The 23,144-nt window shown below is 33.0% G+C and overlaps 1 protein-coding gene across 4 annotated transcripts in view; it reads right to left on the bottom strand.

Annotated features, from left to right (window-relative positions):
• The window catches only part of BRINP3 (BMP/retinoic acid inducible neural specific 3), a 463,816-nt gene that overhangs the window by 154,715 nt on the left and 285,957 nt on the right, over positions 1-23,144 (bottom strand). For all 4 annotated transcript variants that reach the window (XM_055581851.1, XM_055581852.1, XM_055581853.1 and 1 more), the window contains 2 exons: positions 16,346-16,451; positions 6,386-6,622 (listed from right to left, as the gene is read on the bottom strand). In XM_055581851.1, the coding sequence (XP_055437826.1) occupies positions 6,386-6,622; positions 16,346-16,451 (343 nt within the window). The remainder of the gene's footprint in view (positions 1-6,385; positions 6,623-16,345; positions 16,452-23,144) is intronic.

Here is a 23,144-nt window from a genome sequence, read left to right as displayed (position 1 = left end):
CTTGTGGACACATATACACAAATAACTATGCATTTTACCTAAAATTCAAGGAGACTTCTAAAGAGTTTCCTTGACACATTGTCACTGCTTTCCCAATCACTAGGAGTATGAAATAAGTTGGTGCGTTTCCTTACAGTCAAGGTACCAAGAAGAAAGTCTGTCAACTTAAAGGTGCCTGTGGGGGGTGGGAACAATTTAGAAATCTTTTCCCAATTAAGTACCTGCCTCATACTTCTTGTATTTTCTTTACCTCTATGAGGTAAAATGTTTTATTTCTCGATAAAAATCTTTTTTAAAAACTATCAAATGTGGTTACCCACAGATTTCACTAGTTTTGAGAGAATAAAACAGTAAAAACAGAATATTTTATCAGTTGCTTAGTTCCAAGAGTGAATGTTATCTTTTGCTAAAGATCTAATATAGTAATAAAATTTGAGGTTCATTTTTAACTATCTATATGTTGAAATTGATAAAAGAATACCCTCCACACTACCTATGAAGGATCATAAAATTTATAGCAAACTAAGATCACTCCTCCCATTAGATACAAATCAGCTAAATACACTAGGCACCAATTGAAACAAAGAATTAATATAAACATTTTCAACATTATAGACAGTTTCAGAAATATCATGCAAAAAAATAGATTTATCCTGTAAATCATTGTTTTCTCAATATTAACACAAGTGAACCAGTATGATGAGTCCAGTTTTAAACTCAAGATGGGCAATCCAAATATGAGTTAAAATTAAAGCATCTGATTGTATTAATAATATTACCATTAAACTAATAGTTCAAAACCTCTGGACATTGAATATTTCTGACTAAATTTTGACTAAATTACTACCATTTAGGCATACACTATGTAGCAAAATTTTAAAATATTGATTCACTTATTCTGAGATTGTGTTCTTTATATTGTTTAGATGTCAAAATTCTTATTTTTATTTTTAAAGTTGCAATTAAATTATGCTATAAATACAGTAAGATGCACATAAGCATAAACCCAGAAAATTTTCAGAAACCCAACATACAATGGTAGCCAACCTGTGGATTAAGGAATCTTGAGTTTTTAATACCAAATAAGACATGCAGACCTTTATCCATTGCATCAGCCCTGGCCTCAGCAAAAGCATCATAATCCTGATTTGGACGAGCACAGCTCAAATTTGCCCACTGGGAAATGGCAACCCACTACAGTATTCTTGCCTAGAAAATCCCATGGACAGAGGAGGCTGGTGGGCTAGAGTCCATGGGGTTGCAAAGAGTCAGAAATGGTTGAGCCACTGAGCACATACACACATATAAATATATGTATATATTTCAATTTCTTTTTGAAATACATATATACTTCAGTTTTTTTTTCAATTTGATATTAGAGAGATTTATTCATATTATTCTGGATGGATAGTTTTATCCCTTACCTTTATAGAATGCCACTGTGTAAATATACAAATTTTTACTCTGTCTTTGTGGATGAACATTTAGTAGTTTTCACCTTAAGATAAAGTTTTCACCTTAAGCAAAAAGCTACTGTGAACATTCTTGTACATTTTTGGGTATTCATTGTTTCAAATATGTACATATTTCTTTTGGATTTCTATCTAGACAGTCTAAACCTTCCTCTATTTATCTATTTGACCCAGATAATTTTTCTTCTGTTTTCTCCTTTATTGTCTTATTATAGGGTGATCAAAAATGTTTTATCTTATTTTCTTAGCTATAAACATTTTTCTTATTTTAGTAGATATTCCAGATATTATTCTTGATTTATTTCACTCTAATGCAAAATACATCTCCTAAGCACATCCTCAACAATGCTAGTAAGTTGGGATCCTTAGAAACTCTTTCCAAATACCACCCATTATTACACTATTGTCATACATTAAAATCTTACCTATATTTTATTTCCAGATAATCTCATAATTATTATTTTGTACAGGTGGTATTCACTTATATTTTCTCACATACCTTTTCTATCTCTGGCATTCCTCTTCCCCTTTACATGGTCAAGTTTCCATTAGCATTTCTTGTCTGAACACATCTTTATTTTCACCTTCATTTTTTTTTAGTGGTACATAATTCTACATTGTTATATTTTTAGCACTTTAAAGATGCCAAAATCTGTTTGTGTTTTTGTTTTGATAAGTCAGGCTTATTATTAGTCCAATGGAAGTAATGTTTTTTTTTTTTCCTCTAGTTATATTGGAAGAATTTTATTCTTTTTTTCAACAGATATGCCGAAATGTGGTTTTGCTTGAATTTACTTTTCTTTGTATTCATTGTGCTTTTTGAATCTGTAGGTTGAATTTGGGTTTTCAGTTTTTTAAAAGTCTATATCCTTTACATTTTCCCCTAGGTGAACCCCATTTTCCCCTTCATTCTTCTTGTGTCTCAAACTGTAAAATACCTTAGACCTTTCAAGCATATCTCACACGCTTCTCATGCATCTATCCAATATTTTGTTGTTGGTTTCCTCACTGATCCCATTTCACCATTTCTATTTTATTTTCTTGTCTCCATGGTCACTGATCCTGTCATCTACTAAGCCAAGATTTCTACTAGAACAAAATTTTGAGTTACTGATTTCAGATACTAAATTTTGATGTTTTAGAATGTCCTTTAGTTTGTTTCATAAATCACCCAAATCTCGGGTGACGTCTGCACTACTCCATCTATTTTATCCTTCTTTTCCTTTCATTTTTGAACATTTTCATGATAACTATGTGAAATTTGTTCTTACTAATTTCTATATCTGAATCATCTTGCATCTGTTGCTGGTTCATGTGTGCTCAGTCTCTTAGTCATGTCCGACTCTTTGTGACCCCAGCAGGCTCCTGTCCATGAGGTTTTTTTCAGGCAAGAATACCAGAGCATGTTGCCATTTTCTCCTCCATGGGATCTTCCCAACCCAGGGATCGAACCCACATCTCCTGCATTGGCAGACAGATTGTTTACCACTGAGTGACGTGGGAGGCCTGGTTTCTTTTCGTTTGATATTAGCCTTAAGGTCTACTCACATGCTGATGATTAGAGATTTATGTTCATCATAAATAAAAAGAACTGCAGAGGTTTTAGAAAACGTTTTTTTTTTTTTTTTTTCCTCCTAAAGAGGCCACCCTCTTTATATATAACAAACATACGGAGTTGAACTTTTAAGGATAACCTCTTTAGGATCAAGATTTGAGCTGTATCTGTGCTGTGTTATGCTTACATAAAACTCAATCTAGCTCTGACTCTCCCCTGTTCTTAGGGCATGATGCTTCAGAGCTTTCTGTTAGTGACCTAGTGAGCATATGCTACTTCAGGCCTGTAACACTGAAGAAGATTCAATTCTATCATGCAGAGGTTTTTAGTTTATTTCTTTAGTCATCTGCCACAGGTTAAGGCAAATGTCTTAAAGAGGGCGTTGACCATATATTTAAAACTCCTTAAGCCTCTAATTTTCTTAGTTCGATCAATTGTGACTGCAAAATTTTCATCTGATTTCTCTGTCCTGGAATACCAGCATTTTCCAGGGACTAGTCCTAAATTTTCAGTTTCATACTCTGCCCTGAAATGACAAAAGTGCTTTAAGGAAAAGCAGTTCTAGAAACACAGTGGTACTTCCTCATTCTCTCTGGAGTATCCCATCCTTTCCTGTTTTATTTTCAATCTCCTCCCTCTGGAGAGCTTTTATCCCTCAAGCACTTGAAAGTCTGTGGTAAATTTCATCTGCTTGCAAAGATTTTTGAATACTTCTTTAGCATCCAGCACTATCTGAAATTCAGCAAATATCTTGTGGTAAATTAAACTTCTTTAAGCCTATTAAGTCTAAGATTTTGTCATTCTACTCTCCACAACCATTAGAAGCTTTGCTGGTTTCCTTTTTGCCCATCAGCCACTCTGCTTGGTGAAATGATGAGTCCTCAGCCTCTGTTCACATAGGTAAACAAATTAATGAATAAAACAAGAAAGAAAGAAGGAAAGAAAGACAGAAAGGAAGCAAAGTAGAAATAAAAAAAAAAAAGTTATGAATCCTAAGCTTATATCTTGTGCCAGGAATTTTAGTCCATGCAGTTGTGACTTTTATGATCTATTATATATTTAAATGTATAATTTTAAAAACTATTCAACTTTTATTTACTATCAACACATGTATTGGCCTACTTCAATCTACAACATATCACCTGAAACAAAACCCCCAGTTTTCACTTGGTGATTTTCTAAAATATTCTCTCAAAGCAAAATAATACAGGTAGCATTCCTATGTGAGTTCTATAGACTTGGGGCTTCTAAGGTTCTCTGATCTAACACGCCATACACTGTAATATGTAGACAGAAGGTTTGTTTTTCCTCTTTAAATCTAACCCTAAGAAGACTACTTTATATTATAGCTTATCTAAAAGTGTTGCATTTCATCATTATTTTTAAACATCAGATGGTTCTACTTGAATATAAAATTAGGTTTCTAATATATTACTTATGAGTGTTCTATAGAAAAACTAAAAGGAAGAATTTGAGTTTAGAAATTCATTACAACGTCAAGAAACTGCTTAATTCTAGACAGATTTTCCTTTTTATATAAAGAGAAATATTACTAAAATTGAAGAGGATAATTTATTATATACTATTTTGATTAATATATACATATATATATATAAAGAAAATATGTATCTACGAATTCTTCCTAGGTCTATTACTTTCCATTTTATTTTATAATTTTGTGGTTCTACTATGCAAAATGGTGAGGGCTTATTGAAATCATTTATAGTGTTTTTCTTGTCTGATGTTAGCTGTTGGGCTTGTCATATACAGCCTTTATTATGTTGAGATATGTTCTTTCTATTCCTAAATTAAGGATTTTTATTGTGAACATGTATTAAATTTCATTGTCATTGTTTTAAGTGAGTTCAGTTAAATGAATCACTGGCAAAATTATAACTTTCAAGAATATAATCTGACCTCTTGGCAATTAAAACCTCTTTGCTAATTTGAAACTTAGTCATGTCCAACACTTTTGACTAAATGCTACATAACTATACTTACCACATTCTGAGGACTTTTATTATTCTATTAACAAGAATGATCATATATGTTGTTATCATCATTTTTCATTTCATGTTGAGGCACTCAACTTTTTATTAAAGTTCACTGCTTTATGAAATGAAGGCCATTATAGGTAACATACTCTATTCTATAAGTAACAATATGGGAAACACAAGTAGTACTCAAGAATTCAGAAATAGCAGAAACAAGCTCCACAGACCTTACTAGATCAAAGCTGATCTAAATTTGGTTTTAAAATAAGTAGTAGAGTAAAAGTACACATTCATGAGATTCCCTTTAATGTGAAGAAAGTATAGAAAAATCCTTCTCTGGATCTTGCCTCTGAGGTGGAACTCAGGGCCCACGAGAATAGTCCAGAAGGGAATCGGAGGTATTGGACTAAGAATGCCACCTGCCATGTCAGTAAACACAGGCTGTCTGGACTTTCGGCCACCACAGCTGCCCCAACGTGAGCCCTGAGGGAATGTAAGATGGAAACAGAATGCAAACCATCAGCCTATCAGATACTGCAGCAGCCCTGCCAGGTTGCACCCTAAGGTGACTCAGGAAAAGCATAGGATATTGGCCCCAAAACCTGAAGTGCATAATACAGGAAAGACTTCCATCAGCCTTGACTTTTCATCTTCTCTTACATTGAAATAGAGAAGGAAATAGCAATGCACTCCAGTATTCTTGCCTGAAAAATCCTATGGACAGAGGAACCTGGTGAGCCATAGTCCAGGGTCTATGGGCTCACAAAAGTGTCGGACACAACTTAGATACTAAACAACAACAGTACACAGAAAAGCAGTAAATTCCTTAACTTGAGATGTCTGGTTTTCCTTAATCAACAGAATCTTTTGATGTTCCAACTACCTGGTTTTTGTTCTAAAAACTCCTCTGTAATGCTGGCTCCTCCCTTACCACTTGGGGCCATCCTTCAGAGCGACCTGAGAGTTCTGTCTCTTCAGAGCTCTCAAAGAGCTCAGAAAATCCACCAGATAAAGCACAATTACATAATTCTCAACTTCTAGGCTGTGCACTTTTTTTCAGTCCATAGTTTAAATTCTTATATTGAAAAAGGTAGGGACCTTCTTTATTAAATGATTAATATGTCAGCTCAAGAGAGGGCTAGGTTCTACTACCATAGTACATAGCGTACAAAAAGTACCACATAGGGTTTCAGTAAAATACTGAATAACCAACAATAAAAGCAATATCCACAAAGAATAATAACAAATTGAATAAATTTCTTCCAAGTATGTAATAGTTTCTTCCAAAAGGGTAAAATTGTCTGTTCAATATAATATTTTTTTTGGTGAAGTTTAGAAGTGTTAGATAAAAATATATGTCTTACCTGATTCCTCAAAGTCAATGTTGTAGGCTTTCCAGGTTTCAGTTATGCGAAGAAGATTCTCTTCCATGGCTTGAATGTCCATGGAAGGGCAATTGCATTCTGGGAACTTGGGGCCACAATGACACCAGCAATCATTGTCCTTGCAGATAAACTCTCCCTCTGAGTTGCAAGCAATATAGCTCAAAGCTGCTTGTACAAAACGCTCCTGAAGGTAGTCTGGAAGTAGGACTTGCAGCCCTTAAAGAACAAACCGAAAAAGGAAATTCATTTTGATAAAGGCCAAAATATAATACATAATTACAATATTCAGAAAATGTCAAAAATGTAGCATATTAAGTTACAGGTTTATGCATATTTTAATATGATCATTAGAAAAATTACTGAATTTTGAAAAATTTTCAAATGTTTTTCATTTTGTTCAACATATACTAACTCCAAGCACTATTCAAGAGTCTGGGAAATTATAAAGCATTTAATATCTCAAATTATCTGATTTTATTTTTTAAATTGACTTAATTGGCTATTTGAATTTATTGATCAGAATATTTGATTATTTTATGTAATGTAGATAGAACTTACCTTTATATATTTTGAAATGAGATGTATGCATTTCTTTTCCACTTATTTTCAAATACTTCCAATATTTTTATTTTACCTTCAAACTATCAGCTCATCTCTACTTAGATATTATTTGCAGCATTGGCAAAAGTGTTATGAAATGTTGCTGTATCTCATGTCATTAAAACACATAACTTTATAGGAGTATGTTTTTCAAATGATCACTTCAATTGACTACAGGGAAGTCATCAGAGAGACTGAGTTGTTACACTGATTATTCCTTGTCAGTCATAGTGATACAGTTTATTACTTTTCCACATGCAAGTTAAGTTACTAATTCTTAAGAATATATCAAGAATAAAAATAAGGCTATCAAAAATATTTAGGGATCTCTACTTGTTTTACATTTAAGCATTCGCTACAAAAATCTAATCAAAAGGGTAAATATACAATATAATCAGTAGGTAAAAATAAACATAAAAGTAAAGGAAAATTTACTCAATACTTCACAGCTATTTACCACAAAATTTGATTTTTACCTCTTTTACATGCTTCCTTTCTAACAACAACAACAACAAAAAAACAACAAAGCAAAACAAAACAAAAACACTTTTTTTATATACAATAATTATCTACAACTTTAATTTAACTAAAATCATGATTTAACATTTAGGGGAAAAAGTCTATCTTGTAAAAATCTTGACAATTGTACTTATCTCATTCTTTCAGACTAATGCTACCATAGATTGGTCAGGAAAAGTACTCAACACATATTTATTGCTTTACTATTCATTTTTATTTCATCTCAAATAAATATTGAATGCCTTCCATTTGGAAGAGACTTTCTAGGGAAAGTACAATATGAAGATGATCAATTTTTCCCCTAAAAGCATTTGCAATATATTTAGTAGAAGAGGCAATATAATATATAATATTAGAAGTATACAATGATATTATACAATAGTACTTAAGTACTAGAGTCAGGCTACGTATATTTCACTAGGTATAATTAATTGGTAAAGCAACCACATTAGGTTCATAAGATTAATAAAACCTTTCATTAAAAAGGCAGACTGGAACATTATTTGATACATGGATACTTTTCAACTTTAAGAGATTTGGTGGGGTCATGGGATAATACATCAGCAATATCACACACAAATGAACTATGGAACATATTTTTTAAAATAGCAATTAGTAATATTGTTTTAATTCATATGCACTATGAGAATGCAATGAGTGAGTTGCTTAGAAAAATAGATCCAGGGTAATGTTCTTGGGGCTCTTATTTCAGGATGAAGTATAGGGAGTTAGTTCACTTGTATTTAAATGAAGTTTAGCCATGAAAGTACTCTGAGTAGTCCTTTAATTTATATGCAAAAGATATAAAGAAAAAAAATTAATTTAGACAGAATACTAAAAATATCTAAACCAAAGAAAAGGGGATAAAAAGGCAATTTTTTAGGAGACAGGAGAAGAGGAATGGGATCTACTAGACAGTACTTAATATGATGTAAGGCAGGTGAAATATGTCAAATGACTTGGAGGAGTAAACTGGTAAAGCTAGATATATTCTTAAAAGTCTAGTCCTATAGGTCATCAAATGACTGTATACTTCAGAAATATCTAATATCTGAAAATACTGATATTCAGTGTTAAAATCTGGCTAAGTCAGAGTCCCTGTTAATGAGACTCAGGACTTTGGATCAGATATATGGAACCCACTGATTATCTCAATTTAAAAAAATAAAAAATGAAAAGAAAATCAGAGAATTTATGTAACACTTAAACTGTTATAAACCAAGTAGTTACAGTATACTTTTCAATCTGTAAAAATGATAGTGCCTTAGCAGAAATAGAAAAGGGTGGAAAAGTAATTTGAGAAGGAAAGATTGCTGGCAGAAAATGATGAGTTTAGCTTTAGACATGCAAGGATTTCTGTTGCATGTTATCTCTGCTTCATATCTATCTATCAGTCTAAAGAAAGGAAACTGATATTCTGTAAAACCATACTAAAAATAACATTTTTGGAAAAGAGATTTATAGTCAGACCACTAAAAACTCTTTAACTTTACAACTAGATCATTAATGTAAAGAATAATTAATACCTAGAGAGAAAACTTGGACTGTTTTAACAGACAACTCAGAGGGATTGAAGGCTGTCCTATAGACATTTTATTAATGTACAGAAACAATAGAGTAAAAATACTGATGAAACCATTATTAGAAAGTCTCCTCGATTGTGAGACAAAGCTAAGGAAGAAGAGTTCTGAGCCTAGGGGATATTGTGAAAGTAAGCATGTGAGCAGGGCAAGTGTTACAAGCTGAAAACCCACTGAGTAAAATATAACCATGTCCAGTATTGGAGGATCAGTTTTTTTCAACCAAACTTCTCACTAGGAGCAACTAGAAAATATAGAAGGCATATTAAAATAATCTGTCTACACTATATAGTGCAGGGAACTATAGTCAATATCTTATAATGCAAAATAATCTAAAAAGTATGTGCAGAGAGATTCTTACATATATATACATATATATGGCACAAAATCACTTTGCTGTACACTTGAAACTAACATGACATTGTAAATAAACTGTAATTCAACTTCTAAAAATCTGTTCAAAAGGATCCAAAGTCCAATAAAAGTGAGGATGTCTAGAACTACCATGACAAGAAAAGGATCCCTGAGGTGCAAACCACACAGCTTTTGTCTTAGAGTTTTGTCCAGTTAGCAAATCAAAAATTGAAGTTTAGAGCCAGTCATGATAAAGATAGTAAATTTCTCCAGATTTGTAGAAATACATAAGGGCTATATATTCAAGCAGTAATTAAACAAAAAATTAGATTTCATAGGTTTAAAGCATACTTTCAAACAAGTCAATTAAAATGGATTGAAATGCTACTGCAAATCAAAGAAAACCTTCTCTGGAGAAAGAAAACATCAAGAATTTTAAATTATTTTTGTAAAGCACAGCATCAAAATTTAATAAAAATAATGAGCATATAAATAAGAAAGAATAGTTTATAAAAAATGAACTATAAATTAATTTCAGTCACCCAATAAAGAATTAAACAAACACTGTAGACAATTTTGACAAAGAATTGGAAACTAAAAATTATAACCAAATGGAAATTCTGCAAATAAAATATATATACATACATACAAACACATGCACACATACATATAGGAGTTACCAATAATAGATTTAATAGCAGACTAGACACAGCTGAAAGGATAAACAGCAAACTGGTATATGTCATAAAAAATATTGAACACAGAATAATAAAATGGCAAATGGATATAAAGAACAGAAAACAGTAGTAAGGACACAGTTCAGTCACTCAGTCATGTCTGACTCTTTGCAACCCCGTGGACTGCAACACATCAGGCTTCCCTGTCCATCAACTCCCAGAGTCCACTCAAACTCAGATCCATTGAGTCAGTGATGCCATCCAACCATCTTATCCTCTGCCATTCCCTTCTCCTCCTGCCTTCAATCTTTCCCAGCATCACGGTCTTTTCAAAAACAAGAGTCAGTTATTTGCTTCAGGTGGCCAAAGTATTGGAGTTTCAGCTTCAGCATCAGTCCTCCCAATGAATATTCAAGACTGATTTCCTTTAGGATGGACTGGTTGTGTCTCCTTGCAGTTCAAGGTACTTTCAAGAGTCTTCCCCAACACCACAGTTCAAAAGCATCAATTCTTCGGCGCTCAGATTTCTTTATAGTCCAACTCTCACATCCACACATGACTACTGGAAAAACCATAGCTTTGACTAGACAGACCATTGTTGGCAAAGTATTGTCTCCACTTTTTAATATGCTGTCTAGGTTGGACATAACTTTTCTTCCAAAAGAAAAGACACGTAGGTCATGACTAAATTATCTAATAACACAGTTAATTGGAACTTCATGATGAGAGTAGAGAAAGAAAGAAGCAATATTTGGCAAATAAAAATTTAAGAAATTTAATAAATTCTTGGGAGATGAATAAAGTTCTAATTTGCATCACACAAACATAAAGTCTAGTAAGACAGAAAACTATGAAAATGATCAGCTGACCAGAGATCCTCAGAGCTGTATAGCTCATGTCTCAACGGGCATGAGTTTGAGCAAGCTCTGGGAGATGGTGAAGGTCAGGGAATCCCAGCATGCTGCAGTCCATGGGGTCACAAAGAGACAGACACACCTGAGTGACTGAACAAAAAATAGCTCATGTCCTACCTAAAGGAATATGAAGAGGGTGAAAAAATAAGGACTCCCTTGAATGTGATGAAGTTCACATCTAAAATTTTTATCATACATTAAATAGATCAAAAGTAGGCAATCTCTTGTATTATAAATATCTTAAAATAAAAATATTACATCATATATCTGTATGTACTGATGGAATCTAATCCCAGCAATCTGGCATCAATATTCTCCTTTAAAAAGAACAAATGAGCAATGGGTATGTGTGTGTGTGTGTGTGTGTGTGTGCTCTCCTTGAAGTCACCATTTCATTTCACTGTCCTACAAGTTTTTGTACCAATATATTACATTTTATTTCTAAACATCTTTCTTTAATCACAGTCATATCTCTACTATAAAAATCAATGATTGAAAATATATATATATATATGTTTTTCTGAAACTTATAAATAATACAAAATTTTGTAGCATGAATTACATAAAATATAGTTTTCTAATAATGAAAATAATTTTAAAAATCACTATGATTTGAATTATTATAATTACTGATAATATGCAATTAAAGTTATATGTATTACAAGTATTGATAACTTTTAAAGACACGTTATCTGTTCCTTGATAATACAATAATGTAAAGTTTAAAAATTAAATTAAATTAAAAAAAAAGAAAATGCATGATTTAATGAATTGATAGAGCTTTGTTAATTACTGTGGGATTTTTCTAGAAATATAAATTAATATGAATTATTTCAAAGTAAATTATTTGCCTTCTTTTAATTTTTATATATGTAAGCTCTAAGAACCCTAAAAAAGGAAATGACAACCCACTCCAGTATTCTTGCCTGGAGAATGCCATGGACAGAGAAGACTGGTGGGCTATATCATGGGGTTGCAAGAATCGGACATGACTTAGTGACTTGACCACCAAGCTGTAAGAAAATATGTTCCAACATATCAATAGATAAAAAATAGGAAACAGGATAGTTTTGTAAGCAATATAATCAGACTTTTATTATAAGCAAAAAATAATTGCATAGTGCTCCATCATTTATTATCTATTTGATAACACAGTCTTGTGCCAATTTTGCTGAAATAAAGCATTAGGAACCAACTGATGTGGAAAAGTATTTGTTACCTAATCACATGGATCATTCATTTTCTGGGAACTTTACCAAAAAATTACTACAAAAATTTAATAACTTTGAATTACTTCTGTTACCCTTTCACACAAATGTACCTTGTTTGATATGTTAAATTCTTAAGTGGGTTGAAAAATTGGAATATCATTCATTTCAGTATGTATTTGCTAATACTTCCTATGAATTACATTTTGTCATATGTATTCAATGTATTTTCATCATTATTTCAGAGTAGTAGATATGGATCTTTCAATTAAAAAAAAAATGTGTCTGCTCTGAAACCTGATTGACAAAGCCAGACAGAAAGGAGATAAATTCAGCTTACTTGCTGCCAGGAAACATTTGATTTCATTTGTTTTCAGTCAAAATCAATGTGTTAATGTATAATGCATCTCTCTGACATCTCATTTATGAATGTCAATTCTAATATAGATAGTTAAGTCATGGAATTCATTTTGAATTTTTTGCCTAATGCTGTACCTCAGTAATTCTTATTGTTGATTTCTTTGCTCCGATAAAATTCTACTTCAAGAACAATTCTTTTTCTTTTTTTTTTAAATTTTATTTTATTTTTAAACTTTACATAATTGTATTAGTTTTGCCAAATATCAAAATGAATCTGCCACAGGTATACATGTGTTCCCCATCCTGAACCCTCCTCCCTCCTCCCTCCCCACACCATCCCCCTGGGTCGTCCCAGTGCACCAGCCCCAAGCATCCAGTATCGTGCGTCGAACCTGGACTGGCAACTCGTTTCATACATGATATTTTACATGTTTCAATGCCATTCTCCCAAATCTTCCCACCCTCTCCCTCTCCCACAGAGTCCATAAGACTGTTCTATACATCAGTGTCTCTTTTGCTGTCTCGTACACAGGGTTATTGTTACCATCTTTCTAAATTCCATATATATGCGTTAGTATCCTGTATGGGTGTTTTTCTTTCTGGCTTACTTCACTCTGTATAATAGGCTCCAGTTTCATCCACCTCATTAGAACTGATTCAAATGTATTCTTTTTAATGGCTGAGTAATACTCCATTGTGTATATGTACCACTGCTTTCTTATCCATTCATCTGCTGATGGATATCTAGGTTGCTTCCATGTCCTGGCTATTATAAACAGTGCTGCGATGAACATTGGGGTACACATGTCTCTTTCCCTTCTGGTTTCCTCAGTGTGTATGCCCAGCAGTGGGATTGCTGGGCCATAGGGCAGTTCTATTTCCAGTTTTTTAAGGAATCTCCACACTGTTCTCCATAGTGGCTGTACTAGTTTGCATTCCCACCAACAGTGTAAGAGGGTTCCCTTTTCTCCACACCCTCTCCAGCATTTATTATTTGTAGACTTTTGGATTACAGCCATTCTGACTGGTGTGAAATGGTACCTCATAGTGGTTTTGATTTGCATTTCTCTGATAATGAGTGATGTTGAGCATCTTTTCATGTGTTTGTTAGCCATCTGTATGTCTTCTTTGGAGCAATGTCTATTTAGTTCTTTGGCCCATTTTTTGATTGGGTCATTTATTTTTCTGGAGTTGAGCTGTAGGAGTTGCTTGTATATTCTCGAGATTAGTTGTTTGTCAGTTGCTTCATTTGCTGTTATCTTCTCCCATTCTGAAGGCTGTCTTTTCACCTTGCTAATAGTTTCCTTTGATGTGCAGAAGCTTTTAAGGTTAATTAGGTCCCATTTGTTTATTTTTGCTTTTATTTCCAATATTCTGGGAGGTGGGTCATAGAGGATCCTGCTGTGATGTATGTCAGAGAGTGTTTTGCCTATGTTCTCCTCTAGGAGTTATATAGTTTCTGGTCTTATGTTTAGATCTTTAATCCATTCAGAAGAAGAAGGTCAATAATAGAGCTGAACTCAATATCTCCAAATGGACCAAACACTGATTCTAGTACTTCACCTCATTCTTACAAGCAAAACACAAGGTCTCTCTCTCTCACACACACATATATCATCCATACCTATGCACATGTATCAATAAAACCAGCTAACTATGAAAGACACAAAAACCTATGGTAGTACTTTAATAAAAGATTCTTCTTAAACATCAGTTTTTGCAATTGCCACATATAGTGACCCAGGGTTTTATAAATACTTTTCAAAGAGATGTACTATGGTAATATTCTGGAATTGGTGAGAGTTTTGCATTCCTTTTTTTTCTTTTTAGTGGCAAAGGGCTACTATTTTTTGCTATATACTATATATATATATGTATATATATTTTTAATATATAATAAAGGTGAGATTGAATAGGTGAATCAACATGAAACTTGTAAGTACAGATGAAATTTAAGAAAGAAGAGTACATGGGATATTGAGGGCCTTGATATTGATTTTCACAGTATTATCTTTGCAAGGGACTTTGTGCACTGTGGTACAAATATAGTTGTAACTAGTCCTAGCAAGTAGTAAAAGGTGAAAGAGATGCAGGTTTCTGTTTTACATAAATTGAAGGGAATAGAAAAAATAGTTATACAAAAGGGGCATGTCTCTTCATTTATTCCTTGTGCTGATTTTTTTCCAAGGCTGATAAGAGGCAGAAGTTTTGTGTTTAAATATTATATTCTTAATACCAAACACAGTAAATCAATAGTGTTAATTCACAAAGATAAAAATCAAAAGTGTTAATAAATAAATTGTATCAATTGAAATAAATGTATTTGATATAAAAATTCCTTGTCTTTTTCTAGTAAAATTATTACTCTGATGGAAAGTCAATACATTTTAAAAAGGGGTGAATAGTAAAGAATTATAGGTAATAGTGAGAGATTGTGCTTCCATTTAAGTTAGAGAAAATATTTCAATAACTTTAAAGCTAAAATTGACAATAATAACTTGGATAGCATTTAGAGTTTAAAAATTTAAGCACTTTCTCTGTGACTCTGTACAATTCAAATTGAATGAAATCTATTTATTACTTAAGTTAAATTTAAATAACCTGATGCCTTTAAATTTTTAGATGGAAAAATTGAGAGAAAATCTCATAAATTTCTGAAATGTTAAACATTTTTATGTAAAACTGAATAATGCAAATATAGCTCTAAATTAAGCAATTGAAGAAGGTAGACTAGAGAAGAACAACTCAAAATTACCCCTTTGATCAGTCAATTAAATGTAGATTATGTGTCATCAAAAAGGCATTTTTGAACTTATTCAGCTAGTACATGTTTAAACATGTGGATATATAACATTTCCATGTCTGTATGAAAGAGTGATATACACATGCTTAAACATTTAGGGGATAAAATAAAATTACAGTTTTAAAAAGTTCTCTATTGAATTATTTCACAAAGTACAGTAATAGAAAGAAGATGATAAACTATTACCATTATCATGAATCTATCTTTATAAAAGAAATAATGCAAGTATAAATATTTTGTTAATATACTCCTAAGCATGTACCTATTTGTCAGAATAGAAAGGCAGCCTTAACTATCATATTAAGTTATGTTTAAAATGTCAAAGTTTCACATTACAGTATACTTAAATATGGTTACAATTCTTATCAGAATCTATGAGGAAAAAGGGCTTCCCCTGTGGCTCAGCTGGTAAAGAATCCTCCTGCAAGGTGGGGGACTTTTGTTCGATCCCTGGGTTGGGAAGATGCCCTGGAGAAGGGAAAGGCTACCCACTCCTGTATTCTGGCCTAGAAAATTCCATGGACTGTACAGTCCATGGGGTTGCAAAGAGTCCAACACAACTGAGCAACTTCCACTTTCACTTTCATGAGGAAAAAGTTAAAGCTCAAGGAAAGGTAAGGAAAACTGCTACTTATTGAGACAATGATTACTGTATGGAACAAAAATATTATCACGATGCATTTTCAATTCTTATCAATTATTTAATTTAAAAAGTAAAGTGAATTTTGACATTCTCTTCATCTGGTCTAGAATGTTTATATCAGTTAAAGATTAGGAGCCTTTTATAAGAATTTTAAAAGCCTAGTACTGAACACACAGCTTATTTAAAAAAAAAAAAAAAAAAAGAGAAGAAGAAGAAAGAAATCACAACTGGATAACTGTCATTCAGGCTTATAGAAAATTAATGAAATTTCAGCTACATACCTTGCAACTGAATCTTATTCTCAGGACTCTGAACCAGAACAGAACTGACAGAATCTAGGTTGTCATAGTTACTGCAGCCAAGAGGACCCGTCCGTGTTTCTGTTACCTGAAGAACAAAACATCAACTTTATTATATGTACCAGACCTTACCATGTTCTTTCCAATCTATTAATAGTTGTCACACACGCATACATTGGATAGTAAACATCACTAAAAGGTCTAGGATCTGATACACATCAACAATACACCTAAGCAGAAAGAATACAAATGATGCCTTTATTTTCAATTCCATTTCCTTCCCTTTGGTCATGCATCAATCTTCAGAGAAAATAATGGAAGCCCTCCTTAGTCAACAACATCACTCATATAAGGTTACCGAATTTGCCAAGACTGAATTTACCAAGATATGACAGAGCATGCTCCTTTAGGCAGAAAGCAAGTTTTGACTCATTTGAGACTAGTTTCTTGTTTGTTCATCTCCCATCAATAAATCAAAACCATCTTCCAGGCTACTGTCTAAAGACTGATTTTATTATTTCATTTTTCTACTTAAAAATCTACGATTTCCTACTCTTTTATGCTGGTATCAATATTTAAACTCTTCTGCTTGGCGTCCATCTGCCCCTGTTTTCCCAGCAGGCAGGCAATCTTGCCAGCCAGTTGGACTTTGTTAATTCTCTGCTTTTGCTTATACAACATCCTTCACCTTATCCCACCTTTCTCCTTTTAGATAAATTGATTTTTTTTTTACCCTCAAGATTGACCTTGTGTTCAAACACCTACACAAAGTAGGCCCTAATGATTCCCACTTGTATTACTTCACCATTTGTATAAAGTTATGGTTTGCAGAGTCCAGCCTTAGCACTTAATTATGGAATCACATAGAGTGATTTCCCCCCTCCCATGGGTATTGTGGGATGAATAGTATCAGATGAGATGTTTAAGTGATTATATCAGACTGGAAATTTATCCTGAGGATATTTTTTTTTTAAATACAAACATATTTTAAAGCAGAGGAGTATTATAATCATTTTGGAGTTTTTTTGTTTTTGTTTTTGTTTCTTTTTTTCTTTTTTTTTTAATTTTATTTTATTTTTAAACTTTACATAATTGTATTAGTTTTGCCAAATATCAAAATGAATCCGCCACAGGTATACATGTGTTCCCCATCCTGAGCCCTCCTCCCTCCTCCCTCCCCATTCCATCCCTCTGGGTCGTCCCAGTGCACCAGCCCCAAGCATCCAGTATCGTGCATCGAACCTGGACTGGTTTTAAAAAGATACTCTCAACAACCAGAAAGGTATGCAAAACATTGTTGATCTCATTTCATTTCACAGTCTACAGCCACACAATGGCATCCCACCTCTCTCAGAGTGAAAGCCAGAACTCTTTGGTATAACTAAAAAAATGCTCTATTTTCAAGCTCCCCAATACCTCTCTAACTTATCTCTCTCCTTCTCTTCGTTATTTACTCCATCCCAAGCACAACGGCTTCTTTGCTGTTCCCAGAACACGCTAGGCTCTTCTCCTATCTCATGATTTTTGACTTGCTGTTCCTGTATCTGAAATTCTCTTCCTCAAAGTATTTGTGAGCTTACTCCTTCACTTTCTTCATATCTACTCAAATGTATCTCTCTCCAGATCACTTGGACTAACCAATGTTAAATGAACATACCTTCCCACATTTCCTTCTTCCAACTATTATTTCCTCTGCTTCTTACCTTGTTCTATCTTTTCCACAGTAGTTTTTAGCTTATAACATGCCGTATAATTTACTCATTTTTCATGATTATTGTCAACACCTCTCATTAGAATGCAAGCTCCACCAAGCACAGGGGATATTGCTTATTTGTTTACTGAAGTATTTGCAGAACAAATCATGCTCTTGTGTAAACCCACAGGTATTAATACTAGAAAAAAACAAGAGGACAGTGTGAGGGGAAAGTCAAACCTAGGAAGACATTAATGCCATTATTAAGATAATGAAGGCCTGAGTGGGACAGTGGCAATATGATTTATCTGAAGAAGATGGGTTTTGAAAAACTAGAACTCATAAGATTATGAAACATTGAGAATGAAGTTTCTAGACTAAGTGATAACATTAAAATATAAGGCAAAGAAACTCCATTTAAGGAAGCCTGATTTTGACCATTTTGACTCTGACTTGAACAACACTGTTAGTTGAAAAGATCCAATAGAAGAAATGACAATGTAGTATATTTCTTGGAAGCTATGTCAAACATGGAATCACTATTTTGGGAGTCAAAAACACAGGTGATAAAGACAGGGCAGCGATGGACATGCCGCCTCAGGTGCATGGAGAGAATGCATAATTGTATTATGACAGTTCTATCACATTTTCTAAACAGCAAGTCCTTTAGAATAGCCCAGATTGGCTATGAGCACACAGCAACCACAGGGGATGTGGTTTACTCTTTCTCTAACACCACATACACTTGTGTTCTCCTCTACTGCTGCTCTCCGGTGGTGACATTGAATATTCCTTATTTTCTTTAGGAGAATAATTTCTGATGTTGATGTGTCATATACAGCCATGTACATATGCATGTGTGTATAAATAATATTAAATATAAATGAATCATAACAAAGAATAACAGGAGAATTTTCTGTCTCTGGGATTTCCCAGGCAAGAATACTGGAGTAGGTTACCATTTCCTTCTTCAGGGGATCTTCCCAATCAAGGGATCGAACTCATCTCCTGCATTGGCAGGCTAATTCTTTATCACTGAGCCACCTGGGAAGACCATTTAGAATTTGAGATAATATAAATCTTCATCTTGTTCTATCAGGTAGTTTATCCCCCCCCCCCAACACACACACAAAAACATACATACCACATTAATACAAACTCTAATATTGCCATTTTAAGGAAGCTTTCTAAATAAATATTCTCATTGACATATGAGATCTTAGAAATTGGTATGTAATCCTAGACAGCTAATTGTTGAAAGAGGATAAACAGGATTATTTTATCTCATTGCAGACAATTCCTAATTCAATTACTATGTTCTTGAGAATAAATACAGGGGATTTAAATAAAAGTCTCACAAATTTTCAGAATATTTGAATATCTCTGTGTGTGTGTTCAGTTGCTGTTCAGTTGCTCAATCATGTCCAACTCTTTGTGACCCCATGGATGGTAGCCTGCCAGGCTTATCTGTCCATGGGATTTCCCAGGTACTACCTCTATTTCTATCAATCATTTTATTCCTTCACCTCTAGAGTATACAATAATAATGATAATAATATTGCATATTCCTATTTATAACTTTATTTTATACTTTATCATTCATAACCAATTTCACTAATCAGTTTGATTTAATATAAAGTTCAAAAACTCTAGCATGTTCAATGATGCAAATCTATTTTTCCAATTGTACTATTTTTTAAGAACCCTACATGTCAATCTAACAAATGTGTCTATAATATTTTATATTTTCAATGCTAATGAAAGGAATAAAAATGAAGAGAGTAATAAAAGCTAACTTAATGTATAAACATTTGTATAAAGATGCTAACTCTCCAAAAATGAATTCTATAGTTGTGCCACAAATGATTTCAACTCTGTTTATCAGCGGGCAGATGAGCATCTGACTTAGAGGTTTCCATATGTAATGTAACAAAGGAAGCTAAATTCAATAGCTAAACATAAAAATGATGAAGACTAACAATAACCCAGTACTGATAGCCTTCAGTGTTTTTAGAAATGACATGCAGAGTAAAAAACATGTTTTTCTTTTAATCAATTATCTCTTGGTGAGAGGATGCTGAAACAAAGGAAAATAGATTTTAGGACACAAAAATGATATCCTTTCTGAGGTGTTACATTGATTTGTGGTTTTGTCTGAATATCATGAGGAAAATTAAGGGGCTGGGAAGCTGAAGAGGGGTATTTTGTGTACAAGAACAGAAACTATGACTTGCCCAGCTGTAAAATCAAAACTTTTCAAAATGTACTGATATTTAGCAAAAATTTGTCTTCACACTGTTACAAATGTGCTCTTCTTTAATTGACAACTGGCGTAAACTGTTTTTAAATACATTGTTAAAATTCAGAGAGGATATTAAAAGTATTAAGTGAAAAATATGACCATGTTTTCATTTCAACTTTTCCTATATTGTTTCTGTTTTGTTTCATTAAACTACCATCTATCATTTTCACAATCAGAGAAGTTTACAGAGAATAAAAGAAAATAAATAACCTTCTTATTAAAACGGATGACTTGGAATTAAATAAATAATAATATAAATTCAACTTTATTTAGGTTAAAATAAAATGGCATCAATATTTCATTTGGAAATAAGCAGGCTTTGTTATTTTTGATCATTTTCTGGGTCTTACATATCCTAAAGGTAATATCAGAAACATGTCACAAAAATGAATTGGATTTATAAAATTAATTCAATAAGAATCATATTTGCTTGAATCTCAAGCAAAAAGACAAGAATAGAAAAAAGTTAAAACGATGAAAAAAAAAAGTGGAACAAAAAAGAGTAATCAAACACAAAACACACCACATTCTTAAAGGAAAACAGTATTATTAGAGAGTGTTGTTTTATTAATAAAATTATCACATTATATCTTTAAAATATTTCTGATCATCATTAGAATTCCACCACTTATTAGATCTAAGTTTCAAGTTTCTGTCCAGTGAAATAGTTAAAATTTTCTTACGGTCTGAAGAGTTTGTGAAGAAACATGAGATAAACAATGCTATGTGCTTATCATGGGCCTGGAGGACAGTAACGATTGCACAGCAAGTGTAAGGTGTGTGTAAGTGTTTCCTATTGAAAGGCAGAGGCACAATAATAGCCCTGGGGTAAACTTTTTGGAATCATTCACAGCCTACTTCTAAGACTGTAAAATTGTAATTTTTTTTTTCTGACATCAGTGCTGCATATTAACATTTTTCTTTGAAAAGAGAAAAAGAGTGCCTATATTTTAGATAATCCTAAATCAAGTTTTAGCCATGTCTGACTCTTTGCAACCCCATGGTATGTTGCCCACAAGGCTCCTCTAGCTATGGAATTCTCCAGGTGAGAATCCTGGACTGGGTAGCTATTCCCTTCTCCAGGGGATCAACCACACCCTTAAATGAGGCTATGCACAAATTTTACAAATCACATCAATGTGAAAATCAAGCACAATATATTAAGAATAATCCTTAAGACTAAATCTAAGACAATGATATAGAAAAAAAAATAGGCAGTTTGCACAGAAAAGGATAGAACAGCAACTACACTGAAAACAGAAAAAGTTGACTTAACTCAAGTATAGAAGACAACTAATGAGTCTCAGAAAAGTATGCTTGTATGAGAAAAACTTTATCCACATTGAATGGAAAAAAGGGATGGAAAATGCATATGCACTTTGTAAAATTATACATACACATATACCATAAATAGATCTGTGAAACTGCTATTACTCCATGCTTTCTTCAAATCGAAAAAAAATTAGTTCATCATTTTGACCGAAATAATTATTTATCAGCAACTCAATAATATGTATAACTGTATAAATAGTATATCTCTTATTGCAAATCTGTAAATGCACATTTTTTAAAGTTTTAATGTTCCTGGAAATTTTATCTAAACTTAAGAGGGGAAAGTATTTTTACCTCTTAAACTCAAAAAAAAAAAAAGACAAGAATGTGTCTATTTTCTATTACAATGACTTGTCATTTCTAGACTATTTATTGATCATTTGATAAGAACATGGAATAGCAGGATTCTTGTTTGTTCCAACCTGTTATTTTTAATAGCAAAATTAATACATGTTTATGTTGGAAATTCAAGCAGTGAAATAAATTGAAAAACCGAGAGAAACAATTGCTTTCCCTGATTACATGTTTGCTTTCAACTTTTTACCAGACTTGAAAATGGTTGTGATTAGGAGTAATTCCTATTCGGGGCCACTGTTTATTCATAGCATCAAATTTTCATGTGTTTTATTGTTTACAACCATTTTTTCTTTAAAAATATTATATTCAATTGGTTCCAAAGTTAGAGTATATCGAAAGTTTTTGAATAATTTCATATCGCCATTCATTATATATATGGAACAATAGATAAGTATAATGTAACTCATTTACAAAGAGTTATGCTCAAAAAGAAAACCTAATATCTTCCTTCTGCATTCAATTGTCTCCTCTACAATCTTACATCTTAGCCATATAATACAAAAGAAGTGTTAACATTTAAGAGAGGATCCTGCTAACCTATATTACAGTGAAAAAAACCATCTACACGGGGGTTGGTGTGGGAGGACCAATGAAATTGATTATGGGTATCTATATCCAGATGAACTACACTACCAGATACTGCCTACAATTTTTAAGGTGGACCACATTTTTTCACATTTCCCTCAGAGACACTCTACTGTATAATGCATGTCAAATGCCCCTTCTTCCAGAAATAATCCTTCTAATCTTTAATCACCTCACACACTTTATAGTGGTACTGATGAGCCTATTTGCATGGCAAGAATAAAGATACAGACAGAGAACAGACTTGTGGACACCACAGTGGAAAAAGAGGGTGGGGCTAATTGGGAGAGGAGCACTGAAACACACACACGCCCGTATGTAAAATAGCTAGCTAGTGGGAAGTTGCTGTGTAGCACAGGAAGCACAACACGGTGTTCTGTGACAACCTAGCGGGATGGGAGGGCGTTCAAGAGGGAGGGGGCCTATGTATACTTATGGGTGATCCATGTTGTACAGCAGAAACCAACACAACATTGCAAAGCAATTATTGCCTAATGAAAAATAAACTTCAA

This window comes from Bubalus kerabau, chromosome 5, assembly GCF_029407905.1.
Source record: "Bubalus kerabau isolate K-KA32 ecotype Philippines breed swamp buffalo chromosome 5, PCC_UOA_SB_1v2, whole genome shotgun sequence".
In the NCBI taxonomy this organism is placed as follows: Eukaryota; Metazoa; Chordata; class Mammalia; order Artiodactyla; family Bovidae; genus Bubalus; species Bubalus kerabau.
The sequence above is the reverse complement of the archived record's forward strand: the minus strand, read 5'-3'. Positions and strand labels throughout refer to the sequence as shown.